This window comes from Mustelus asterias, chromosome 18, assembly GCF_964213995.1.
Source record: "Mustelus asterias chromosome 18, sMusAst1.hap1.1, whole genome shotgun sequence".
Lineage (NCBI taxonomy): Eukaryota > Metazoa > Chordata > Chondrichthyes > Carcharhiniformes > Triakidae > Mustelus > Mustelus asterias.
The window spans coordinates 88895174-88921295 of record NC_135818.1 but is presented as its reverse complement, the minus strand read 5'-3'; the positions used below and the strand labels follow the sequence as shown (position 1 = coordinate 88921295).

The 26122-nt window shown below is 47.0% G+C and overlaps 1 protein-coding gene across 1 annotated transcript; it reads left to right on the top strand.

Moving 5' to 3' along the window:
* The first annotated feature begins 1415 nt into the window (after positions 1-1415).
* Positions 1416-24009, top strand: LOC144506788 (kelch domain-containing protein 2). Its single transcript, XM_078233148.1, has 13 exons — positions 1416-1432; positions 3129-3305; positions 5198-5306; positions 8847-8972; positions 9935-10085; positions 10287-10316; positions 10769-10891; positions 14475-14671; positions 16510-16706; positions 17651-17742; positions 19608-19659; positions 20249-20346; positions 23682-24009. Exons 1-13 carry the CDS (start codon positions 1416-1418, stop codon positions 23876-23878), a joined length of 1566 nt encoding a protein of 521 aa, XP_078089274.1. The 3' UTR covers positions 23879-24009.
* Positions 24010-26122: the final 2113 nt, after the last annotated feature.

Sequence of the window (26122 nt, the reverse complement as noted above, 5' to 3'; positions counted from 1 at the left end):
TGGATCTCTGGGGTAATGAGTGAATCCCTGGGATAATGGGTGGATCTCCGGGATAATTGGTGGATCTCTGGGATAATGGGTGAAACTCTGGGATAATGGGTGGATCTCAGGGGAAATGGATGGATCCCTGAGGTAATGGGTGGATCCCAGGGGTAATGGGTAGATCCCTGGGATAATGGGTGGATCTCACGGGTAATGGGTGGATCCCTGGGATAATGAGTGAATCCCTGGGATATGTTTTAGATCTCCAGGGTAACGGGTGGATCTCTGGGATAATGGGTGAATCTCTGTGATAATGGGTGGATCGCAGGGGTAATGGGTGGATCCCTGGGATAATGGGTGGATCTCAGGGGTAATGGATGGATCTCTGGTAGAGTGAGCGAATCTCTGGGATAATGGGTGGATCTCCTGGATAATGAGTGAATCCCTGGGATAATGGGTGAATCTCTGGGATAATGGATGGATCTCAGAGCTAATGGGTGGATCTCTGGGATGATGAGTGAATCTCTGGGATAATGGGTGGATCTCTGGGATAATGGGTGGATCTCTGGGATAATGGGTGGATCTCTGGGATAATGAGTGAATCCCTGGGATAATGGGTGAATCTCTGGGATAATGGATGGATCTCAGAGCTAATGGGTGGATCTCTGGGAAGATGAGTGAATCTCTGGGATAATGGGTGGATCTCTGGGATAATGAGTGAATCTCTGGGATAATGGGAGGATCTCTGGGGTAATGAGTGAATCCCTGGGATAATGGGTGGATCTCCGGGATAATGGGTGGATCTCTGGGATAATGGGTGAAACTCTGGGATAATGGGTGGATTTCATGGGTAATGGATGGACCCCGGAGGTAATGGGTGGGTCTCAGGGGTAATCGGTGGATCCCTGGGATAATGGGTGGATCTCATGGGTAATGGGTGGATCCCTGGGATAATGAGTGAATCCCTGGGATATATTTTGGATCTCCAGGGTAACGGGTGGATCTCTGGGATAATGGGTGAATCTCTGTGATAATGGGTGGATCGCAGGGGTAATGGGTGGATCCCTGGGATAATGGGTGGATCTCAGGGGTAATGGATGGATCTCTGGTAGAATAAGTGAATCTCTGGGATAATGGGTGGATCTCTGGGATAATGGATGGATCTCAGAGCTAATGGGTGGATCTCTGGGATGATGAGTGAATCTCTGGGATATTGGGTGGATCTCTGGGATAATGAGTGAATCTCTGTGATAATGAGTGAATCTCTGGGATAATGGGTGGATCTCTGGGATAATGGGTGGATCTCTGGGATAATGGGTGGATCCCTGGGATAATGGGTGGATCTCAGCGGTAATGAGTGAATCTCTGGTATAATGGGTAGATCTCTGGGATAATGAGTGTATCCCTGGGATAATGGGTGAATCTCTGGGATAATGGATGGATCTCAGAGGTAATGGGTGAATCTCTGGGATGATGAGTGAATCTCTGGGACAATGGGTGGATCTAAGCGGTAATGGGTGGATCTCAGGGGTAATGGGTGGATCCCTTGATAATGGGTGGATCTCAGGGGTAATGGGTGGATCTCTGGGATAATTGGATGAAGATTTGTTGCTAATTTCTCCTGTTGCTGAAACCAACTACGGAGGGGGCGGGGCTCTTGTATGATGTCATCGCGCACACAATCCGTGCGTCAGGTGCGGGTGGGCGGGGCTCTCGTGATGCAGTGCGGGAGCGAGAAGTTTGAATGGGAGAGAGTGAATGAATGGGAGAGAGGGAGAGGGAGATGGAGTTTTATTCACTCTGTTCATTCACTGAGCCTCCTCACAAGTTGTTCAGGTAAAATGGAGCAGGTGGGATTGTGGGTTCATGAGGGCAGCAAAACTTTTATCCCATCACCAAAACTTCCATTCGGTTTTTTTTTGCACCTGGTGATGTAATATTCACTTTTTAAAAAAAGCTTCAGATATTCTTTCCCTTCCTTATATGGTGTATGGCTCTGGAATGGTTTTGTAGAAGTTACACATTGAAATTTCATTCTAATTTAGCTCAATGTAGTCAGGGGTAGAAATGGACTGTTCGTATTGGATGGCACTGCAGCATATCCTTGATGTTGCAATAAGGATATTGGACACATAAAAACAGAAGATAGGAGCAGGAGGAGGCCATTTGGCCCTTCGAGCCTGCTCTGCCATTCATTACGATCATGGCTGATCGTCCAACTCAATAGCCTAATTCTGCTTTTTCCCCATAATCTTTGTTCCCATTTGCCCCAAGTGCTATATCCAGCCGCCTTTTGATTACATTCAATGTTTTGGCCTCAACTACTTCCTGTGGTAATGAATTCCACAGGCTCACCACTCTGGGTGAAGAAATGTCTCCTCCTCTTCATCCTAAATGGTCTACCCTGAACCCTCAGACTGTGATCCTGGTTCTGGACTCCCCCATCATCAGGAATATCCTCCCTGCATATACGCTTCTCTAATGGGAAAGGGAAGGTCTTGTCTGCATTCTTTGAACCACTCCTTATAATCTTGACAAAATGTATCTTTAGCACGTGAGTATGACAAGGATAATCCTGTCTTCTCAGATAGTTGCCAGGTCCTTCCATACCCCTCCCCTCTCCTTATCCACTCTGTATCTCCTATTACAATGCTGTTGAGAACTGAAACCTGGTCCCACCTGGCAACTATTTCCTGTATGTCACTGGTATTTCTTGCATGCACTCTTGTTTCCCTGGGTAGCTGATGATGTGTCTTTATCTCTAACCAGTGCAGTCTGTAGAGTGTTTGCCCAGTTCAATTCTTGGTTTGTTCCAGTTGGGCAGCTTTCTAGGCCAATTCGGAAGGAAACTACGAGTTGATCAGTGGTGGACTGGAGTCACGTATATGGCAGATTTCATCCCGTAAAGGATATTGGTGAAGCTGATGGGATTTTATGGCAATCTAAGATCTTCACAGTTATATTTACTGAGACCAGATTTTTATTACAGATTTTTAAACTCAAATTCTCAAACAATAGTTTCTCTCCTACAATGGAGCGAATATCCAATAAAGAGAGAGAATGAAGGCTGTACGGCTTCCTGTTGGAGGCAGTTTTAGATGAGCTCAGAGTTTTGGCTGGTTTCATTTCTGCCTCTTGTCTTACAGAAAGCACAATGGATCCTTCTACCATTGTCAGTTGGTGCTGCCTTTACCAGAGCACCTGGTTATTTTTGGTGTTGGGAATTGGATCTTGTCCATGGAGGAGACCTTCTTCTCAGTTGAGGTGTCGGTGAGCGCTGATATAAAATCCCAGAGAATCGGAATCCTCTCCTCAGCGGTGAGGTGAGGCCTGTTGTGTTTGGCAGCTGTTGCTTTGACGTGTTTGCGTTTGAGGGATGTATTAATATTGATGGATTGTAAAAGAGTAAATTACTGCAGATGCTGGAATCTGAAACCAAAAGAGAAAATGCTGGAAAATCTCAGCAGGTCTGGCAGTATCTGTAAGGAGAGAAAAGAGCTGACGTTTCGAGTCCAGATGACCCTTTGTCAAAGCTAAAAGACTTGGAAAGTGTGAGATATTTATACTGCAGGGTGAGGGAATGAAAGATGAGTCAGAGCCACAGAAACCAGGGGAAAAGACTGCTAATGGCAGCCCATAGAGAGAATAAAGGGTGTGAATGGTGATGGATTATATTTGACTGTCTCTATGTCACTGAAAATTATATAACATTACAAAGTACTTACAGCAAAGAAACTGCCTGAATGCTCCATACGAGCCGCCTCCTTCATCTCACCCAATCAGGAGAACCTCATTTTCCCTTTAATATCTCTATCCTATAGGCCTCACCCATTCCCTGTGGTGGTGGGTTCCACATTCTCATCACTCTCTGTTTCTTCAGGATTTTCTATTGGATTTATTCGTGACTATCTTTTATTTAAAGCCTCAAGTTTTGGTCTCACTCACAAGTGGGAATATCGTTCCTCTTTAAAGTGTGAACTGTAAATTTTTTTCTGGTGTAATATAGTTTATCTAACAGAGTGGGCATCAGGGCTTTCAGCTGAGTCAAAATTCCCGAAAAACCTTGAAGAGGCAGCTAGATACTATAGATACTATGCTTAACCTATTTTCTATGTATGGGGGGAGAAGGCGGGATCAGGCTGTTGAGTTGGATGATCAGCCATGATCATAATGAATGGTGAAGCAGGTTTGAAGGGCCGAATGGCCTCCTCCTGCTTCTATTCTTTTCTGTACTAACCCAGGGATTGCAAAATCTCACTAACTGTCCTGGCTGGAGACAGTTCACACCTCTTTAACCTGTGCTTAACCCTCTCTCCACTCACATTGTCTGCACCTGTAAAGATTTGATTACCTGTTAAGACTCACATTCCAACCATTATCTTGTAATTGAGTTTGTGTCTATATATGCCCTGTTTGTGAACCCAACTCTTCACTTGCCTGCTGAAGGGGCAACGCTCCAAAAGCTCGTGCTACCAAATAAACATGTTGGACCTTAACCTGGTGTTGTGAAACTACCTACTGTGCCCACCCCAGTCCAATGCTGGCAACTCCACATCGTTGTTAGATAAGGAGACACAAGGAAGAAATTCAGAGGGAGCAATCCACAATTGGGATCACCTGGATAGGGTAAATTCGGAGACAACTCCAACTCATTCTGAATGCTGTTCGATGATGCAATGAGAGTCAATACTCTCTGTACTCAGTGGATGAGCTAAACTGTACTCAGCTGAATATTGGGCAACAACAACCCAGATTTATATAGTGGATAAGGATGAGGTCAAGTGTTTTCTGACACTCAGTCCGAGGTGACTAAAAGTTGAGTCGTGGAGGTAGGTTTAAAAAGAGGAAATGAGGCAGAGAGGGAACTCCAGAGCTGGGGTCCCAGCAGCTAAAGGCACGACCACCCATGGTGCAATGATAATGATTGGAATGCCCGAGGGCCTTGAATCAGAGGTGGGCAGAGATCTCGGAGGGTCATGGGGCAGGAGGAGGTTACAGAGATGAGGTCATGGGTGGATTTGAAAACAAGGATGAGTTTGAACCTTAGGGTGTTGCATAACTGTGGGCCAATGCGGGTCAGCAAGCACGGGGGTGAAGTGGATCTTACAGAGGGTCGAAGGTGGGAACAGATGTGGGGAAGTGGCCAGTGTCAATGGGTGGGATTCTAGGATGCTGCCTTGTGCCCTGAGTGATTGTCTTTCTCTGTTTTCGGTAGGTGTCTGGTGTGGCAGGGAGACTGGAGGAGTGACCTGACAGTGGCTGCCAGCGAGCAGGCAGAGAGAGGGGGCCAGGCGACCCTGTGTTTGATCCTGAATGGACAAGTGGTGAGATCCACACAGTAACTGAATAGAGAAAGGAGTATAGATACTGAGCCTGAATTTAAAATGGTAAAGGCTGGATCCTCACAGGGCTACATCTGAAAGGACAAGTTAATGGATTGTTTGGCCATTTTAAGACCTAGATTCTTAAAGTAAAATTTATTTAAGAGTCACAAGTAAGGTTTACATTAACATTGCAATGAAGTTACTGTGAAATTCCCCTAGTCGTCACACTTAGCTACATTATTAAAGCCATTGCATAATTTGATACGTGTGAAACAGTCATGGGACTAGACGACAGACCATGGGAAAACATACAAGGATGTCAAAGATGCTTTGCAGAAGTCTGAAGTATTGGTTCATTTTAATCCGAAGCTACCATCACCGCTTGCTTCACCTCATGGAGTAAGGGCAGCAGTTTCACATATTATGCCTTCGGGAGAAGAACAACCAATAGCTTTTGCTTCACACACTCTGACTAGTGCTGTATCTATGCTCAGTTAGAAAAAGAAGCATTGAGGATAATTTTGGCGAAAGATAATTTCATCATTGTTTATATGGTCAACATTTCACATTAATGACCATTTAGATTTGATTTATTATTGTCACATGTATTAACATACAGTGAAAAGTATTGTTTCTTGCGCGCTATACAGACAAAGCATTCTGTTCAAAGAAGGAAACGAGAGAGTGCAGAATGTAGTGTTACAGTCATAGCTAGGGTGTAGAGAAAGATCAACTTAATGCAAGGTAGGTCCATTCAAAAGTCTGACAGCAGCAGGGAAGAAGCTGTTCTTGAGTTGGTTGGTACGTGACCTCAGACTTTTGGTATCTTTTTCCCGATGGAAGAAGGTGGAAGAGAGAATGTCCGGGGTGCGTGGGGTCCTTAATTATGCTGGCTGCTTTGCCAAGGCAGCGGGAAGTGTAGACAGAGTCAATCGATGGGAGGCTGCTTTGTGTGATGGATTGGGCTACATTCACGACCTTTTGTAGATTCTTGTGGTCTTGGGCAGAGCAGGAGCCATACCAAGCTGTGATACAACCAGAAAGAATGCTTTCTATGGTGCATTGCAAAAGTTGGTGAGAGTCGTTCTGAGGCCACGTACCAACCGACTCAAGAACAGCTTCTTCCCTGCTGCTGTCAGACTTTTGAATGGACCTACCTTGCATTAAGTTGATCTTTCTCTACACCCTAGCTATGACTGTAACACTACATTCTGCACTCTCTTGTTTCCTTCTTTGAACGGTATGTTTTATCTGTATAGCGCGCAAGAAACAATACTTTTCACTATGTTAATACATGTGACAATAAATTAAATCAAATTCCAGATTTTTACTGAATTCAAATTTCACCACCTGCTATAATGGGATTCGAACCTGGGTCCCCAGAGCATTACCCTGGGTCTGTGGATTACTAGTCCAGTGACAATACTGCCACACCACCCACACACGTTAGACGTTAGTGTTGTAGCTGTACTGGAACAGCTTGGCTAGGAGTGCAGCAAGTTCTGGAGCACAAGTCTTAAGGACTATTGCCAGAATATTATCGGGGCCCATAGCGTTTGCAGTATCCAGTGCCTTAAGCTATTTCTTGATATTGCATGGAGTGAATCAAATTGGCCGGAGACTGACATTTGTGTTGCTGGGGACCTCTGGAGAGGCCGCAATGGATCATCCACTAGCACACCTGGCTATGGATTGTTGCAAATGCTTCAGCCTTATCTTTTGCACTGATGTGCTGGGCTCCTCCATCATTGAGGATGGGGAGATTTGTGGAGTTTCCTCCTCCAGTTTAATTGTCCACCACCATTCACGGCTGGATGTGGCAGGACTGCAGAGCTTAGGTCTGATCCATTGGTTGAGAAATTGTTGAGCTCTGTCTATTACTTGCTGCTTATGCTGTTTGACATGCACATAGTCCTGTGTTGCAGCTTCACCAGGTTGACACCTCACTTTTAGGTGTGCCTGGTGTTGCTCCTGACATGTCCCGCTGCACACTCCATTGAACCAGAGTTGATCCCCTGGCTTGGTGGTAATGGTAGAGTGGGGGATATGCCGGGCCGTGAGGTTACAGATTGTGGTCGAGGATAATTCTGCTGCTGCTGATGGCCCATAGAGCCTCATGGGTTCCCAGTCTAGAGTTTCTAGATCTGAAGGACCTTGGGGTCCGGGTCCAGAGGACTCTTAAATCGGCCTCGCAGGTGGAGGATGCGGTCAAGAAGGCGTATGACGTACTGGCCTTCATTAATCGAGGGATTGAGTTTAGGAGTCGGGAGATAATGCTGCAGCTTTATAGGACCCTGGTTAGACCCCACTTGGAGTACTGCGCGCAGTTCTGGTCACCTCATTACAGGAAAGATGTTGAAGCCATTGAAAGGGTGCAAAGGAGATTTACAAGGATGTTGCCTGGATTGGGGGGCATGCCTTATGAGGATAGGTTGAGGGAGCTTGGTCTCTTCTCCCTGGAGAGACGAAGGATGAGAGGTGACCTGATAGAGGTTTACAAGATGTTGAGAGGTCTGGATAGGGTAGACTCTCAGAGGCTATTTCCAAGGGCTGAAATGGTTGCTACGAGAGGACACAGGTTTAAGGTGCTGGGGGGTAGGTACAGAGGAGATGTCAGGGGTAAGTTTTTCACTCAGAGGGTGGTGGGTGAGTGGAATCGGCTGACGTCGGTGGTGGTGGAGGCAAACTCGTTGGGGTCTTTTAAGAGACTTCTGGATGAGTACATGGGATTTAATGGGATTGAGGGCTATAGATAGGCCTAGAGGTAGGGATATGATCAGCGCAACTTGTGGGCCGAAGGGCCTGTTTGTGCTGTGGCTTTCTATGTTCTATGTTCTATGTTGGAAGTCTATTCCATTTAGCACGGTGATAATGCCACTCAACACGATGCAGGGTATCTTCAATGTGAAGGTGGCATTTCACCTCCACAGGAACTGTGCTGTAGTCACTCCAACTGGTACTGCCATGGACAAGATACATCTGCAGGCGGCAGGTTAGTGAGGATGAAGTCAAGACCCAGTCTAGTAGCAATGCCCTTAGGACGTGGCCAGCCCTCGCTCAGTAGTGTGCTACTGAGCTACTCCTTGGTGATGGAGATTGAGGTCCCCCACCCAGAGTACATTCTGCCACCCTCAGTGTCTTCAACATGGAGGAGTACTGATTGGCCAGCTGGGGGGGGGCAGACAGAACATGGTAATCAGCAGGAGGTTTCCTTGCCCATGTTTGACCCGGTGCCATGAGACTTCATGGAGGTCTGGAAGCAATGCTGAAGGTTCCCAGGGAAACCTCTTCCTGAATCTATACCACACTGCCGCTGCCACCTCTGCTGGGTTTGCCCAGATGGTGCGGCAGGACATACCCAGTGATGGTGGTGCCTAACAGCACGGTGAGTATACCTACACAACAGGGACGACAGCGGTTCAAGAAAGCAGCTTACCACCTTCTCAAGGGCAATTAGGGATGGGTAATAAATGCTGGTGTAGCCAGTGACACCCACGTCCTGTGAGAGAATAAATGAAAAGGGTGTTTTTTTCCTGTTAGTTGAAGAGGACGGATTTCTCCAGCAGTCCACCGGTGCTCCCTGACAAAACAGCTCCAGCTCTGGACCATCCACTGACCGATTTCCTGGATGATATCTCCCCGCTTTTTCCCTCTTTCCTGGTGGCTGTAAGTACCTGTGGAAGATTCCCTGTGAAGGGGTTGGGAATGGGATTTCCTGGTGCGTTTGTGCATTCGGAATCCATTCTCCCTCATTCTGCCTGTGTGTCCTGCTCCCTGATACAGATTCCTCATCTCCTTTATCCAAATCTGGGGAGGAATTTACTGCCTTTTTTCTAAAACTGTAAACTCCCTCCTGGAGGGAAGGTTAAAGAGGAGGATATTAAATAGTCTGGATAAAGCATACCCAAATATTCCATTTCAGAGTAACAGGAACCGGCCGCTCAGCCCCTCGAGTCAGGTTCACCATTCAGTATAATAACTGGTGTATCTTGTCTCCGTTTGCCTGCGGGTCTGTGATACCCAACAGCAGTGGGAAAGATCCGGATGACTCCCAGTTTCTCTGGGGAGGAAGTTCTGGATTTCCGCTTCCCTCTCCTGATGCCACCCTGAACGGCCTGGCTCTGATTTTAACATTCTGGACTCTCCCTCCCCCACCAGAGGAAATAGTTTCTGTTTATTTATTGTATCAACTCCTTTAATCATCTTAAACACCTTGATTAGATCACCTCTTGATCATCTAAACTCCACGGAATACAGACCTTGTCTAATCAATATGTCATCATCAATTTAGCCCTGGGATTCTGGTGGTTCTGTGCTGCTCCCACTTCAAGGTCAATATCTCCTCGTTCAGATCCTCTTGTCTATGAATCCAGTCTGTGTGGGAGGCACTGGAATCTGAGTGAGGGGAGGGGCGGGTGGGCTGATATTCTGTGTGGGAGGCACTGGAATCTGAGTGAGGGGAGGGGCGGGTGGGCTGATATTCTGTGTGGGAGGCACTGGAATCTGAGTGAGGGGAGGAGCGGGTGGGCTGATATTCTGTGTGGGAGGCACTGGAATCTGAGAGATGGGGGGAGAGGGGGCAGAAAGGGGACTGATATTCTGTTCTGCAATAACGATGTTGTCCACAGCCTGACTGGAACAGTGCCCAGCTTCAGCCTGAGAGGAGCAGGAAGTTTAACCCCGAGGCTTCCAGACCTCCAGTGCCACCCTTCACTCCATTAAAGGGCACGGACACGTCCAACACACACACTGACCGCCTGGATGAAGACGACTGGACAGGTGAGGGGAGATCCAGAATCAGGGAGAGCAATTCTAAAATTGGAGCCAGGTCCCTCAGCGGCAATGTCAGGAACAAGCCTTCACCCAGGGTGGAGTGAAACTCTGACAGTGGCGTTTTGGCATGTTGCTATGTGGAGTGGCATTGTCACTATGTAACCAGATGAACAACCCTGCTGACCGCCATTCATTTCTCTATTCTAGGGTGTGATTCGGATGTGAAGAGACTGAGAGGTGAGTTCAATCTGGCTGCAAGCTTCTGACTGAAGCAATACCTAGAAAGACATTCTCTTCCTCAGACACACTGTCCCCGGCCTCACTCGGGATGAGTGGACAGTGAGTCTCGAGAGTCGCTCATCACAGGAGAGGGCACAAAATACAAGGAAAAATTCTCTCTTATCAGAGAACGGTTACAGCACAGACGGAGGCCTATTGGTCCATTGTGTCTGTACTGGCTCTCTACAAAAACAGGTCACCTAAAGCCACTCCCTGGCCTTTTCCCCTGAGCCCTTTGTGCCTTCCCATTGCCACACACCGTACCCCCAGGACAGGTATCAGCTTGGAGTGCTGTGCTAATATTGACCCCAGGCTATGCCGCTGTGTTTTAAATGAGAGATTAAAGACCTCACTGGGAGGGCTCTGTACTCATTCTTTCCATCAATAATGGAAATCTTCCTTCCCTGTAGCTTGTCCGAGTCCCCGCTGGGACCACACACTGTGTCTGAGTGACCCCGACACAGCGATTCTGATTGGTGGAAAGGGGAGACGGAAGAGCTACTGTAAAGATGGTCTATGGAGGCTTGAGATTGGTGAGTGAGATCAGCCCGAGACACAATCTAAAGACTAAGATCCGGACTATGTTCGGCTCTGGGCACTGCACCTCAGGAAGGAGAGGTTGGCCTTGGAACAGGATGCAATGGATTCACTAGAATGTTAATAAAAGCAAAATACTGCGGATGCTGGAAATCTGAAATAAAAACAGAAAATGCTGGAATAAGTCAGCAGGTCTGACAGCATCTGTGGAGCGAGAAACAGTTAATGTTTTGAGTCAAATATCACTCTGATTATCAGAATGATGATGTGGAGATGCCGGCGTTGGACTGGGGTAAACACAGTAAGGAGTCTAACAACACCAGGTTAAAGTCCAACAGGTTTATTTGGTAGCAAACGCCACTAGCTTTCGGAGCGCTGCTCCTTGGTCAGCTCCTTCGTCTCCCACTCACCTGACGAAGGAGCAGCGCTCCGAAAGCTAGTGGCGTTTGCTACCAAATAAACCTGTTGGACTTTAACCTGGTGTTGTGAGACTTCTTACTGTATCAGAATGATGCCAGATGCTGGTTAGGGTGAATTGGCCGTGCTAAATTCTCCCTCTGTGTACCCGAACAGGCGCCGGAGTGTGACGACTAGGGGATTTTCACAGTAACTTCATTGCAGTGTTAATGTAAGCCTACTTGTGACACTAATAAACTTAAACAGATGAAATTTTTAGGTTTATTTATATTCCCTTCATCTTAGATTAAGGGATAAGCAAAGAGCTGTTTAAGATGCTTAAAGATTTTGGTACAGTCAATTCGGAGAAAGTACTTCTGCACCTGCTTATTTGGGGTGGGGGGAGGGTGCCATCAGGGGGTCAGTTGGGTGTGGGGGATAAAACCTTAACATTCGATGCAGACTGCAAGGAACCTGACAATTCAATGTCCCTCTGACTCTCTAAAACCACCCTCACTGAGGGGCGAAACACCCAACACCCTCAGCCTGTTGTTACCAATTGAAATTGCCACCCCTTAGCCATATAGGGGCTGTTGTATGATGTTTGTGGCGATATGCCATTGTAATGTAACAGTGCCTGGCACAGCAAGGATTAATGTGGTACTGGAGAATCATATCGCCCATAGTATGATATATAGAATCACATGGTAATAGTCTGGCAGAGCATTCTACATTCTAGAAGGAAACTGCATGGAGGCAGCATTAATACCATGCATGACAGTAACTGGGATCTGTACATAGCTAAAGATTAACAATAAATGGTTCGTATTTAAACACACATGTCTCAAAATGTCCTAATTGAGACATCAAATAAACCCAAAACACAACAGGGCAACAGTCAACTGACTTAATATCTCCTTAATGTGACAAGTCTGATATTGTCTGAATGTTATGCAGCATCTGAGAATTTATTATTACTGTGTTAAAGTTGCTATATAAATGCAAGTAGCTGTGACTGGGTGTGATCCTTTGGAGAAAGATTCTGCAGAACTGTTGGTGATGGCCCACACTCAACCCCAACTGGTGGGAGGAGGAATGAGGAGTAGCAACAATCCTGAGCAATAACCTGGAGTACGTGATTCCAATCTGTGTGACAGTTCAAGAAATTGAGTTCATTATCGCAACTTCTGGCCACTTTGAGCATCGATTGTTACTAAGAACATAGTAACACAGAACAAAAGGGCTCGCAAAGTCTACGTGCACACGTTACCAATCCTCTTCTGAATATTCCCATGGGTGCAGCGGTGCTAAGGAAGCAGGGTTCTTACCTTTGTGCAGGAAGAGCGTGTTCCAGCTTTCTCCAAATTCCACATCCAATCCCCACCAGAAATAATGGGCTGCTGTTAGCACCATTCTCAGCCTTTACTACCACCATTTACATTCCTTTTGTCTTCCTGTCTACAGCACCTTTATCAATTACACCTCCTCTTCACCCTTACAGTATAAATCTTGTTCTATTTTCTTTGTCTTCAGCTCCGACAAAGGGTCATTCTCACTTGAAACGTTGGCTCTATTCTCTCTCCACAGATGCTGTAGGGTGGGATGAAATGTGTAAGAACTTCAGATTTGAGCAATGCTTATTTGGTTTGTACAAAAGTGTTATTGCTTTGATCTAACCACTTCCATTTCCTGTTCTGGTACAAGAGGTTATACAATGGTTTTAAAATGTTTGCCAAATTTGGAACAAATCTTTGTAGTAATTCAACAATCCCTGGATGGGTCGTAATTGGTGAATATTCTGAGGTGCAGGTGCCTCGTGATCATATTTTACAGAGGTACTGTCTGCATAGAAACACATATAACCATAGTTAGAGAATTTAAACATGTATTTTGAAAGTGTATTATTGAGCAGGTGTACAGCTTGGCTAATGGCACAGAGTTCTAAGATATCATGGGAAATAGGCTTGTAAAGTGAACCACATTCCTTCTCACAATACACTCATAGAAGCATGGCTCTAATCAGCATGGATCCCAGACAGCTCAGTGAAGGAGACCTTCATTGAGCAAGGACAAGCTAGTGGTTCTAGACAGTTCAATAAATAGGCAGAGTCTTAAAGCAGATAAGAGAGTCTGGAACTGGCAATAGGTGGCCATGGGAAAGTCAGGCAGAAACTGCTATTGTTCCCAAGCTGTCAGAGAATATCTGTAATTGGTCAAGGTATATGACCTGTGCTAATGATGATTGGCTCATGATGAGCCAGAAGGTGGGTGAAATGTCTCTTGGAGGATATATTGTATTGCCACTATGATGTAACATCAGAGAAGTGTTGGACTGCCCAACCCTTTCCCAGCGCACATTGGTCAATAAAGAAATGTCTTACACCAGGATACTGTGGTCGTGAGGCTTTGTAGGAGGAGCTAAAGTTAAGCTCAATACTCAGCCTCTTTAAAAAAATCCCTATACGTGTTCTTTTGGTTTATTGTGGCTTCTTATTTTTACCTGTAGTTTGCTTTTTCTTCCAGCAGGCACAGTGTGTCCTGTTTATCCACAGCTTCTGCATAGTGTACTGACACCATTCTGCAGCCGAATGCAGTGGCTTCACACATCGGTGACATGTTCAAGTTTCAAAACTCTTAGCTGGCGATTCAGCCGACATTTTGTGTATTCGAGCGCACAAACTCAGTTAGCTGCTGAACTTTTTATCTCCTAAACAAGGCAACAACTCGAGCTTCAGCTTCTTTTTAAACACATCCAGCTCTTTAAGTGCTCTGTGGAGGATCGATACTCGCATTCACCGCACCTGTTTTGTCCAGAGCACGTGACGAGAAACCCTTCTTAGTCTTTTCCCAACTTTTTTGGGAATTTTCCCCCTGTCTGGTGCCTGACCAGCGCCATCCGAGTCTTTGTCACCAATTTTATTTTGTATATTGTAGAATTGACGCTAGGAAGCACAGAGGGTTAAAAATAGCGGATCTTTATTCACAGAGTGCTGCTTACGATGTGACTGTTCCTTCTCTCTGGAAGTTGCCTATACTAGTGATCCGTGATGTTACTTCTGGCGAATATATTAAAACAGAGTGCTTAGTGCAGCTACCAAGAATCAATATTAATACATAACATTTTCCATTTGAACTTTGACATCAATGACCTCTGACATTTGTCCTTTTAATTTTCTTGAGCAGATGGTGATCATTTCTGGTTTCCTTTGGAAACGACTTCAACAATGACCATCCCAGTCCCACAGAGTGTCTGTGGCCACTCAGCCACGTATGACCCTGACACCAAACGCATTTATATCTTTGGGGGAATGAACGATGAAGAATGTTTCAATAAAGTCTACATCCTGGACACCTTAACCTGGAAATGGTCCTTCGTGATTGTAAGTAGAAACATCCTTTTGATCTTTGCCAGTCGCTGGCTCCTTCTCGCTGCTGTCATAGAAACAGAAAGAGGCCATTCAGCCCATCTGTCGTGTTCTACCATTTAATTAGGTTATGGCTGATCAGGCCAAATGGCCACCTAACCATTCATGATTCTATGTCGTCCTTAACCCTCAATTAATTTTAGTTTAGACATTTCCAAGTGACCCATAGCGTTTGGGAGAGAATTGCAAGTTTTTATTCCCCTTCATTTGAAGAAAGGTTCTCTGATGTGGCCACGAATTGTCCTGGCTTTAAAGTTCTGCTGTTTGTTCTCAACTCCCTTCCACCCCCCCACCCCCCCAACCCTAAAACTGGATCATAGTTTCTCTGTCTCTACTCAATCCAATCCTTCAGCCAGCTTCAACGCCTCAATTAGATCACCCTTTAATATTCTACACTGGAAGGAATACAATCCGAGTGAGTGCAACCTGTCCGCATCACTTACCTCTTTCTGCGCTGGTTCCAGTTTGGTGACTCTGCCCTGTTCTCCTGGCGAGGCCCATGATAAATCCTTCCTGAGGCGCACTACCCCAGAACTCAACCTAATTACTCCAGGGGGGTCGAACCGAGGCTCTGACCTTTCCCCTCTTTGAACTCCAGCCCTTAATGTACAGATCAATGTTCCACTCACATTTTTGTGCCTTTAGGGAAAGGGCAAGGTCCCGTCACTGGTTTATTCCAGCGCGATGGTTCAAAGCAAAGTTACCCTGCTAGTGAATTAAGACACTCCCAAAAGATCAGGAAGTCCTCAGACCGACCTACCTTATAAGGGATGTGTTTGAGATCCATTTGTTGTATATATTGTAAATAGTTCAATTGTTACTACTCGGAGAGTCATGTGATCCATTTGGCCAATCGAGTTGGAGCATTTTGGGCAATGCTTCGTGCCCTCGGCACTGACCCTCGGACAGTGCGCTGCACCCTCAGCACTGACCCTCGGACAGTGCGCTGCACCCTCGGCACTGACCCTCGGACAGTGCGCTGCACCCTCGGCACTGACCCTCGGACAGTGCGCTGCACCCTCGGCACTGACCCTCGGACAGTGCGCTGCACCCTCGGCACTGACCCTCGGACAGTGCGCTGCACCCTCGGCACTGACCCTCGGACAGTGCGCTGCACCCTCGGCACTGACCCTCGGACAGTGCGCTGCACCCTCGGCACTGACCCTCGGACAGTGCGCTGCACCCTCGGCACTGACCCTCGGACAGTGCGCTGCACCCTCGGCACTGACCCTCGGACAGTGCGCTGCACCCTCTTGTTAGAAGTTTAACAACACCAGGTTAAAGTCCAACAGGTTTATTTGGTAGCAAAAACCACACAAGCTTTCGAGGCTCTAAGCCCCTTCTTCAGGTTCACCTGAAGAAGGGGCTTAGAGCCTCGAAAGCTTGTGTGGTTTTTGCTACCAAATAAACCTGTTGGACTTTAACCTGGTGTTGTTAAACTTCTTACTGTGTTTACCCCAGTCCAACGCCGGCATCTCCACATCATGACTCCCCTCTTGTTAGCCCAGATTTAAATTGCTTCATCGTTCATACCCTCGGCTGCCTGGGTCCCGATCTCTGGCATTCTCTCTTTGAACCGCTCCATCTTTCTCTTTCTTTAAGACGCTCCTTCAAATCTAACTCGGATCAAATGTCTGGTCACCTGCGTTACCATTTCCTAATGTCACTTGTGGTCGATATTTGGTGTTAAGTGTTTTGGCCCTGATCAGTTCGGGGTGCTATCTAAATGCAGTTGTTGTTCCTGCCTGTGGCACAGTGCGGTTAATGGAAATGTTTTGTGTTCTCGCTGGCAGGGAAAGGGCAAGGTGCCATCACTGGCCTATCACAGCGCGGTGGTCTTCCAGCAGGAGCTCTTCATCTTTGGTGGGCTTCTCTGTTGGCCAGAGCTCACAGCGCAAATGTGCAGCAACACGCTCTATATCTTCAACCCTGAGCACGAGATCTGGTACCAGCCCATTGTGGTGGGTGAAAGGCCTCTCCCTCGGTACGGGTGAGTCACCAGACTGATGTGTCCAGCAAAGTGCCGGCTTGACTGAGATCACAAGGTTTCACCCTTTACTCACTGTTGGGATGTGTGAAGGGTCAGAGTTTATTACCCATCCCTAGTTACCCTGAGAAGAGGGTAGTTGGTGCGGGGGTGTGTTGGGGTTGGAGGTGGAGGGATGGGAGACGCTGCTTGAAGTGCTGGCAATGGGATTGTTTCAAACCAGGTGACAATTTCAGAGGGCGGTTAACCATGTTGGCATGGGGACTGGGGTCATGTAGATCTAGACCAGGTACCAATGGCTGGATTCCTTCCCAACAGGGCATTGATAAACCAGCTAAATCCAATAACTCCACAGTCACCTTTGCTAATCTCTGGTTGATTTGCAGGATATTGTTCCTCTTGCTGTGGCCAGTTTGGCTCAGCCCATCACTGTCATGTCTTTGAGTCAGTTTGTGCCCCACAATCGGGCAATGATTTTTAGTGGCGTTGGTTGAGGGACAAATATTGGTCCCATGACCTGAGGAGAGTTCCCCTACTCTGGAAACCGGAAGATCTTAAACATCTTTCTGTGGAGGCAGACAACCCCTTGGTGTAACCATCATTATCATCTTCAGATCTCTGCCTGAAGGAGGATTCTCGTGTGAATGATGCCACCCCAGTGCTGCCCTGTCAGTGTCGACCTGGGGAATGGGTTCAGGTCTGTGGAGGGCGAGCACTCTGATGCAGGTGAAAGTGTTCGCCACTGAACCAAAGATGATGCCTGTACCTGGTGGGCAGGATAGTTAGACAGGAGCCTGACCCTTGACATACACTAGGTGTCCGACAGGAGTAACAAGGACATACAAAGGGAATCCTGCTATCCAGAGAGCCACTCCCTTTCCCAGGGCCGCCAGCTCCGACTATTGGACCTGTTCACACTGATGCTTTCCATTCCTCTTTCTCTCCAGTCACTCTGGCACTCTCCTGGGAGATAAACTCATCCTGTTCGGTGGGAGTCAGAACCGAGTCTTTCTGAATGACCTTCACGTGCTGGATCTTGGTGAGGAGATTCCTGGTTTTGCGATTAAGAACGGGAGGGAGGGATATGGATAGTGACGTAACAGAATCCGATTCCCAGTTAATCTGTTTCCGTGGTAATGATTCAAATTGCAAGGAGGAGGGACAGGAGGTAAAAACCAGGAAGTTAGGGGTAAGATGGGAGTTAAATCGTTCTTACTTGAAAAACATTAAATTGTGGGAAACTTTATCTGGACGGAATATTGAAATGAACTGTGTGGATGGGATCCTTGGTGATTCGATGGGGTTAAAGAACAAAGAAAATTGCAGCACAGGAACAGGCCCTTCGGCCCTCCAAGCCTGCACCGACCATGCTGCCCCCGACTGAACTAAAACCCCTCACCCTGATGGGAATAGAGGGATATGGTCCAGGGATCACATCCCTCTATTCCCATCAGGTTGAGCTACCTGAATTAGTGTTGTCCAATAGGAATCACGAACCAACCATTGACGTTGCTATGGTGACACTGTTACGGCCACTTTCACTAATTTTAAGGAGAAAATGCTTCACGGACACTGTGGCACACCTGCGTATTTGCCTAGCATTTACCACTGCGAGTGGAGTACGCTAGTGATTACATTCCGGAGTTCAAACCCCACCACAGGCAGCTCGAAAACCCTGATCATATTTTACAAAATCCCAAAATGAACATCTGGCGTCAATGACAGAAACTGTCATCGGATTGTCAGGAAAACTCACTGGGACCACATCATTCATGGTGCAGATGTCCACATCTGGATTCCCAATTAGGAAAGCTGGGACAAGCAGAGGTTATTCAGCCCTTTGAGCCTGTTCTGCCATTCAGTTAGAGCACGGCTGATCTGTAGCTTACCTCCTTCTAACCACCAGGTTTCCGTCACCCTTACATTTTTGTGAGGTGAAAAATATTATCAGTCCCTGTTCTGAAATTTTTAATTAGCCTACGACCAATGGGGACAGAATTCCAGGTTTCCACTCTACCATGCCACCCTCTACTGGGCGGCACAGTGGTTAGCACTGCTGCCTCACAGCGCCAGGGACCCGGGTTCACTGCTGCCTCACAGTGCCAGGGACCCGGGTTCACTGCTGCCTCACAGTGCCAGGGACCCGGGTTCACTGCTGCCTCACAGCGCCAGGGACCTGGGTTCAATTCCCGGCTTGTGGAGTTTGCACGTTCTCCCCATGTATTCGTGGGTTTCCTCTGCGTGGTCCGGTTTCCTCCCACAGTCCAAAGATGTGCAGGTTAGGTGGATTGGCCATGCTAAATTGCCTCTTAGTGTCAGGGGGATTAGTAGGGTAAATATGTGGGGTTGTGGGAATGGGGCCTGGGTGGGATTGTGCTCGGTGCAGACTCGATGGGCTGAATGGCCTCCTCCTGCACTGTAGGGATTCTATAAGGAAGTGTGTCTCGGTGTTGCTTCAGACCAGCCTGGCTCTAATTTTAAGGTTTTGTGCTCTATTCTGTGGTTTTCTCATCAGAGCAACAGGCTTCCTATCTACCCTATCAAATCCTTCAATCATTTAAAATATCTTCATTAGATTATCCCTTAATCTTCTAGACTCAAAGAGACTTGTCTTTGCAACCCAATCTCATAATTTAACCATTTTAGCTCAGTATCGTTCTGAGGAATCCTCACATTGCCTATAATTAATCAGCATTGGCCTAAAAGTTAGATATTCCTTAGGTCTTCTGGCCAACTGCTTAAATGTTATTGCGCACGTACTAAACTTCAGTCAGCATGCCTCACTTTAGAGACACTTGTGAGACTGGCTATGTCTGGGTGGGCCGATGATTGTACACTGGTGCAGGGAGCAGTGGGGTAGAGGATGATTTGGATCCACATGGATTGTTTGTCCATTTCTTCCAGGTTTCATGGAGTACGTTAATGTACAGATTGGAGGTTCTCCTGCGCCACGATGGTAGGTACCACTCCAGAACATCAACGTGGACTGATTGACGGACAGACAGGAAATCCACAGCTTTAGGTGTTAATGAGTAATCTTTGTGAACGGACATTGGACTTGGTCAATTCCTCAGGAATATATGACTCCTTCACTTCCTCAGATTTGATGATCTCACTGATCTACAGAATAGGATTAGCACCTGATAGGATAGGCGAGTGTCGATTAATGAGGCATTATATAATGATGAGAGCATTACATTTGGGTGTGTGTGTTTTCTGAATTTGGAAAAAGGCACTTTACTCTGTATCTAACCCCGTGCCGTACCTGTCCTGGGAGTGTTTGATGGGGACAGTGTAGAGGGAGATTTACTCTGTATCTAATCCTGTGCTGTACCTGTCCTGGGAGTGTTTGATGGGGACAGTGTAGAGGGAGCTTTACTCTGTATCTAATGGGATGTGTACACCGTTGGAGATCAGCTTTCTAACGAACAGCATCCCCAGTTGGCTACTATTTTGTAGAATATGACTGTGATTGTATTAAGTGTTTAATTGGCCATAAGTTTTTGTGAAAGACGCGATGAGAATTGCAATCCTTCTTTTTCTAGTCGCCATGCTGCTGTGCCTCTGTGTGGGAATAAGATTCTGATCAGTGGTGGACATAATCTGAGTGGTGCCCTGCAGGATCTGTACATCTTCAATATAGGTACGGCCCCAAGAGCACCGTCACTACTGCTGGTAACATTGTGGATTGATTGTAGTGAAAGCAGATGCTGGAGGGCTGGGGAATGGGGCAGTGAAACTCCTCCATCTCTCGCTGGGCACTCCAGGAGATCTGATGCTCCATGGCTTTCCCCAGCTGCTGCTGTATTTCTGGAGCTGGGATGGAAATGGTAATACAGATGTGGCTCTCCCAGAACGCAGACAGCAAGCCACAGGGATCTGCTGAAACTGAGGAGTCAATGGCCCTGTTAATTCTCTTTTTTAAACCCTTTGGATGCTCCTCGACCCCCAAATCTGATACTTTCCTGTCTGATTTAGAACAGAGCAACTAGGAGCAGCAAAAGACCATGAGGCAGTTTGAATCTGCTCCACCGTTCGATATCTTCACCTCTGATCTTGGGATTCAACTCCATTTTCCTGCCCGCTCCTCATATCCCTCAATTCCCTCAGAGAGCAAATGTCTGTCTATTCCAGCCTTAAATTTATCAACGATGGAGCATCTACAACTCACTGGGATAGAGAATTCCACAGGCTCACAACCCTTTGAGTGAAGTAATTTCTCCACATCTCAGTCCTAACTGATCGGCCCCTCATCCTGTGACTGTGCCCCCCGCAGCCCCACATCACCCACACACCCACATCCCCACACACCCACATCACCCACATCCCCACATCCCCACATCCCCACACACCCACATCACCCACACACCCACATCACCCACACACCCACATCACCCACATCCCCACACACCCACATCCCCACATCCCCACATCACCCACATCACCCACATCACCCACACACCCACACACCCACACACCCACATCACCCACACACCCACATCACCCACACACCCACACACCCACATCACCCACATCCCCACACACCCACATCACCCACATCACCCACACACCCACATCACCCACACACCCACATCCCCACACACCCACATCACCCACATCCCCACATCCCCACACACCCACATCACCCACATCACCCACACACCCACATCACCCACACACCCACACACCCACATCACCCACATCACCCACATCACCCACACACCCACACACCCACACACCCACATCCCCACATCACCCACATCACCCACATCACCCACATCACCCACACACCCACATCACCCACATCACCCACATCACCCACATCACCCACACACCCACACACCCACACATACACAGCAGTGTTTTAGATTCCCCAGCCAGGGAAACAACTCCTTTGTGTCGTCTACCCTATCAAACCCATTCAAAATCTTGTATGTTTCAACAAAATCACCTCTCATTCTGCTAAATTCCAGAGAATATGGACCCAATTTGCTCAGCAAATGTTGCCTTTTAGTTCCTGCTCAAACTGATAGATCAGGGTCCCAGTGAGAAGTCGCAAACGTGGCGCACAGCTTGTGAAACAGGCTGTTTGTGATTGTTCTGTCCTGGTACGAACAGGAGAAGGCCATTCGCTCCCTCAAGCCTATTCTGCTATTCAGTAAAATCACAGCTGATTGGAGGCTGATCTGTATTAACAGCCCATTGGTGCTTTCAATACTAAATATTGTACCAATGACACCTCAGATCATTTTAAAAAATATATTCTTTCATGGGGTGTGCGTGTTGCTGTAAGGCCAGCATTTATTGCCCATCCCTCACTGCCCTTGAGCTGAGTGGCTCGCTGGGCCATTTCAGTGAGAGTCATAGAGGTTTACAGCATGGAAACAGGCCCTTTGGCCCAACTTGAGTTAAGAGTGGGTCTGGAGGTAAGGACGGCAGATTTCCTTCCCTCAGGGACATTAGTGATCTGGGTGGGTTTGATATTTTATTGAGCAATTGATAGTTTTGTGGTCACAATTACTGGGACAAGCTTTCAGTTGCTGATTTTATTGGTGGTGGGATTTGAACCCATGTCCTCAGAGCTCTAGCCTGGACCTCTGGATTACTAGTTGAGAGATATCACCATCCACCCTTATTCCAGAACAGGAGGATTTCTCCAATGAGATGTGTTGCATCTGAACAAGGAGCAGGAGGTCATTCAGCCCCTCGAGCCTGCTCCACCATTTAGTAAGATCATTGCTGATCTGACAGTGACCTCAATCTGCATCCTGCCCACCCCCAGATAGCCTCTCACCCCCTTGTTCACCCCCTGGATCACCCAGAATCTATCCATCTCTGCCTTAAAAATATTCAAAGACTCTGCTACCACCGCCTTTTCAGGACAGAGTTCCAGAGACTCATGATTCTGAGAGAAAACATTTCTCCTCATCTCCGTTTTACATGGGCAACCTCTTATTTTTAAACATTGACCCCTTGTTCTAGATTCTCCCACAAGAGGAAACATCCTCTCCACATCCACCCTGTCAATACCCCTCAGGTTTCGATCAAGTGGATTCTTATTCTTCTAACCTTTCCAACCTGACCAACCTTTCATAGAACATAGAACAGTACAGCACAGAACAGGCCCTTCGGCCCACGATGTTGTGCCGAGCTTTATCTGAAACCAAGATCAAGCTATCCCACTCCCTACCATCCTGGTGTGCTCCGTGTGCCTATCCAATAACCACTTAAATGTTCCTAAAGTGTCTGACTCCACTATCACTGCAGGCAGTCCATTCCACACCCCAACCACTCTCTGCGTAAAGAACCTACCTCTGATATCCTTCCTATATCTCCCACCACGAACCCTATAGTTATGCCCCCTTGATAAGATAACTCACCCATCCAGCTATTAGTCTGGTAAACCTCCTCTGAACTGCTTGTAATGTGTTTACATCTGTCCTTAAATGAGAAGACAGATGTGGTAGCGTAGATGTGATCTCATTAGAGGACTGACGGTCACCAATATTATCTTGTTATCCTGGACTCCCCCATAATCAAAGGTTTTACCCCCCCCCCCCCCCCCCCCCCCCCCCCGCGCCACCAAACAAACGGAGAAATCCATGACGTTTCATTCTGACTGAGCTCTTGATGTTTTATCCGGTCTGCATTAAAATCACATCATGGATAGAGCACTTTCTGGGGCAGATAGGATTGTGGGTATTGTAGCCACCATTATTGATCTGACTTATTGGGTAACCTGGAGAGGTGGAGCTGTATTTATGCAGTAATGTTTCCCGGATTGGCGGCCAGTCAGAGTCGGTGAAGTGTGCCCACTGCCCAGTTGAGAGACCTGTAGGAGTAAAAACTGTTCCATCCAGTGATAACCCTAGCACAAAATGTAATCTCACCATGAATACCTAAACCTGATGCACTGACTGGAAATCTAATCCTAACTCTGTTCCTTATACCTGCTCTTGCCTCTGCTTCCCCCGCCAGACACCTACAGTTGGAGCAGTCTGTCTCACCACACTCTCTGCTCGGTGCCACGAGCGGGTCATAGCCTGATGCATCTGGACTCTGCTTTCTGCAGCCGGGGATCCTGCCACACACTGCTGGTGTTCGGGGGCTCCGACAGCGCTGGAAGGTTTTACAGTGACACATTGCGAGTCACCGTGGAGCTTGGAGAGGATTGAATATTGAACCAACATCTGCTGAAAGGACATTCCATGACAGAGAAACTTGTCTCAGCGTCTGCGAGCAGGATATATGGTCTGTACCTTCCTGACTATCAAATGGTGAAATGATAATAAAATTTACAGCTGGGGCCTTGTTTCCTTGTGTTAATAATCAAAGTAACAAGCTTGAACAACTAATCCAGGCTGACTGAGGCAGCGGTCGACCACTTTCACCCCTGGGAGTAGAAGGTGAAAAATGTTATATGTTTATGGTTCTTGGTCTAGTTCCTTGTGGCCGGCTGTATTTACACAGTGACTACAACATAGAATTGAGTAACTGCAGAGAGGGAGGGAGAATTTTGCAGCATTTTCTTCATGTTGACTGCATAACTGACAAGGCCAGAATTTATTGCCTGTTCTTAGTTCTTGAAGGTGGAGATTAACCACAGATAGGCAGGTACAGAAATTAATCAAAAGGACTAATTGGATGCTGGCCTTTATGATGAGGACTGGAATACAAGGAGGTAGAAGTTGTGCTTCAGTTGGCCAAAGCCCTGGTTAGACCATACTTGGAGTTACTGAGAGCCTATCTGGGCACCACACCTTAGGAAGGATATACTGGCCTTCCCTGTCCTTGTGGACAGAAGGAACATGTCCACACATTGGAGGCAGTCATTCCCCAAGGCAATTGGCTGGGTGGTTAACATTGAGGTGGAGTGTCTTGGGCTACAAGATATAGACGGAATGGTTAAATGAGCAGATAAGTGGCAGATGGAATTTAACCCTGAAAAGTGTGAGGTGATACACTTTGGAAGGAATAAATTGACAACAAAGTACTCAATGAATGGTCGGACATTAGGAAGTTCCGTGGAACGAAGGGATTTTGGCCTGTTTGTCCACAGATCTCTGAAAACGGAAGGGCATGTTAGTAGGGTGATGAAAAAGGCATATGGCACACTCGCCTTTATTAATCGTGGTATAGATTACAATAGCAGAGAGGTCATGATGGAGTTGTATAGAACTTTGGTGAGGTCACAGCTGGAGCACTGTGTGCAGTTCTGGTCACCACATTATAGGAAGGATGTGATTGCACTGGAGGGGGTGCAGAGGAGATTCACCAGGATGCTGCCTGGGATGGAACATTGAAGTTATGAAGAGCAGTTGCATAGGCTTGGGTTGTTTTCTCTGGAGCGGAGAAGACTGAGGGGTGACCTAATTGAGGTGGACAAGATTAGGAGAGACATGGGCAGAATGGATAAGGAGCAGCTGTTCCCCTTAGTTGAAAGGTCAGTCACAAGGGAACATACATTCAAGGTGAGGGGCAGGACGTTTGGGGGTTGTGAGGGAAAGCTTTTTTACCCAGAGGGTGGTAGAGGCGGGTTACCTCGCATCCTTTAAAAAGTACCTGGATTAGCACTCAGCACATCATAACATTCAGGGCTCTGGGCCAAGTGCTGGCAGATGGCATTAGGTGGGGGTTCAGGTGTTTCTAATGTGTCGGTGTGGCCTTGATGGGCTGAAGGGACTCTTCTGTGCTGTATGATTCTATGATGATTCTATGAATGCTTTGACCAATCATAGTTGACCTGCCTGATTTGAATTTGAACAAAGGCTTTACAGTTAATTGTTCCCTGGTGCATTCTCCATGGCACTGTCTCTACCAATCCGAGTCCACTTGCTAACCAGTCAGCACTCTTTAGCAGGAGATTGTTATTCCTTTCTGATTGGTATTCTTGCAAATTGTCCTGATGAGTGCAAGATGAAAAGCAGTCCGTGCCCACATGCAGCAGAACCTGGACAACATTCAAGCTGACACAACTGTCAGGCAATGATCATCTGCAACAAGAGGGAATCTCCAACAAGAGATAAGCCAAACATATCCCTTTAGCATTCAACAGCATTACTATTATTAAATTAATATCCTGGGGGTTACCATTGACCAGAAACTGAACTGGACCTGCCATATAAATACTCTGGCTGTAATAGCACGTCAGAGACTGGGAATTGTGCAGTGAGTAACTCACTTTGACTCTTCAAAGTCTATCCACAAGGGACAAGTCAGGAGAGTGATGGGATACTCTCCTCTTGCTCCAACAACAATCAAAACGCTCATCATCATTGAAGTAACCCCAGCCACCGCCTAAAACATTCACTCCCTTCACCAACTGTGCCCACCAGCAGCCATGTGTACAAGTTCCACTGCAGCAACTCAGCAAGGTTCCTTCAACAGCAGCTTCCAACCACATGAGCTCTCCTACGTAC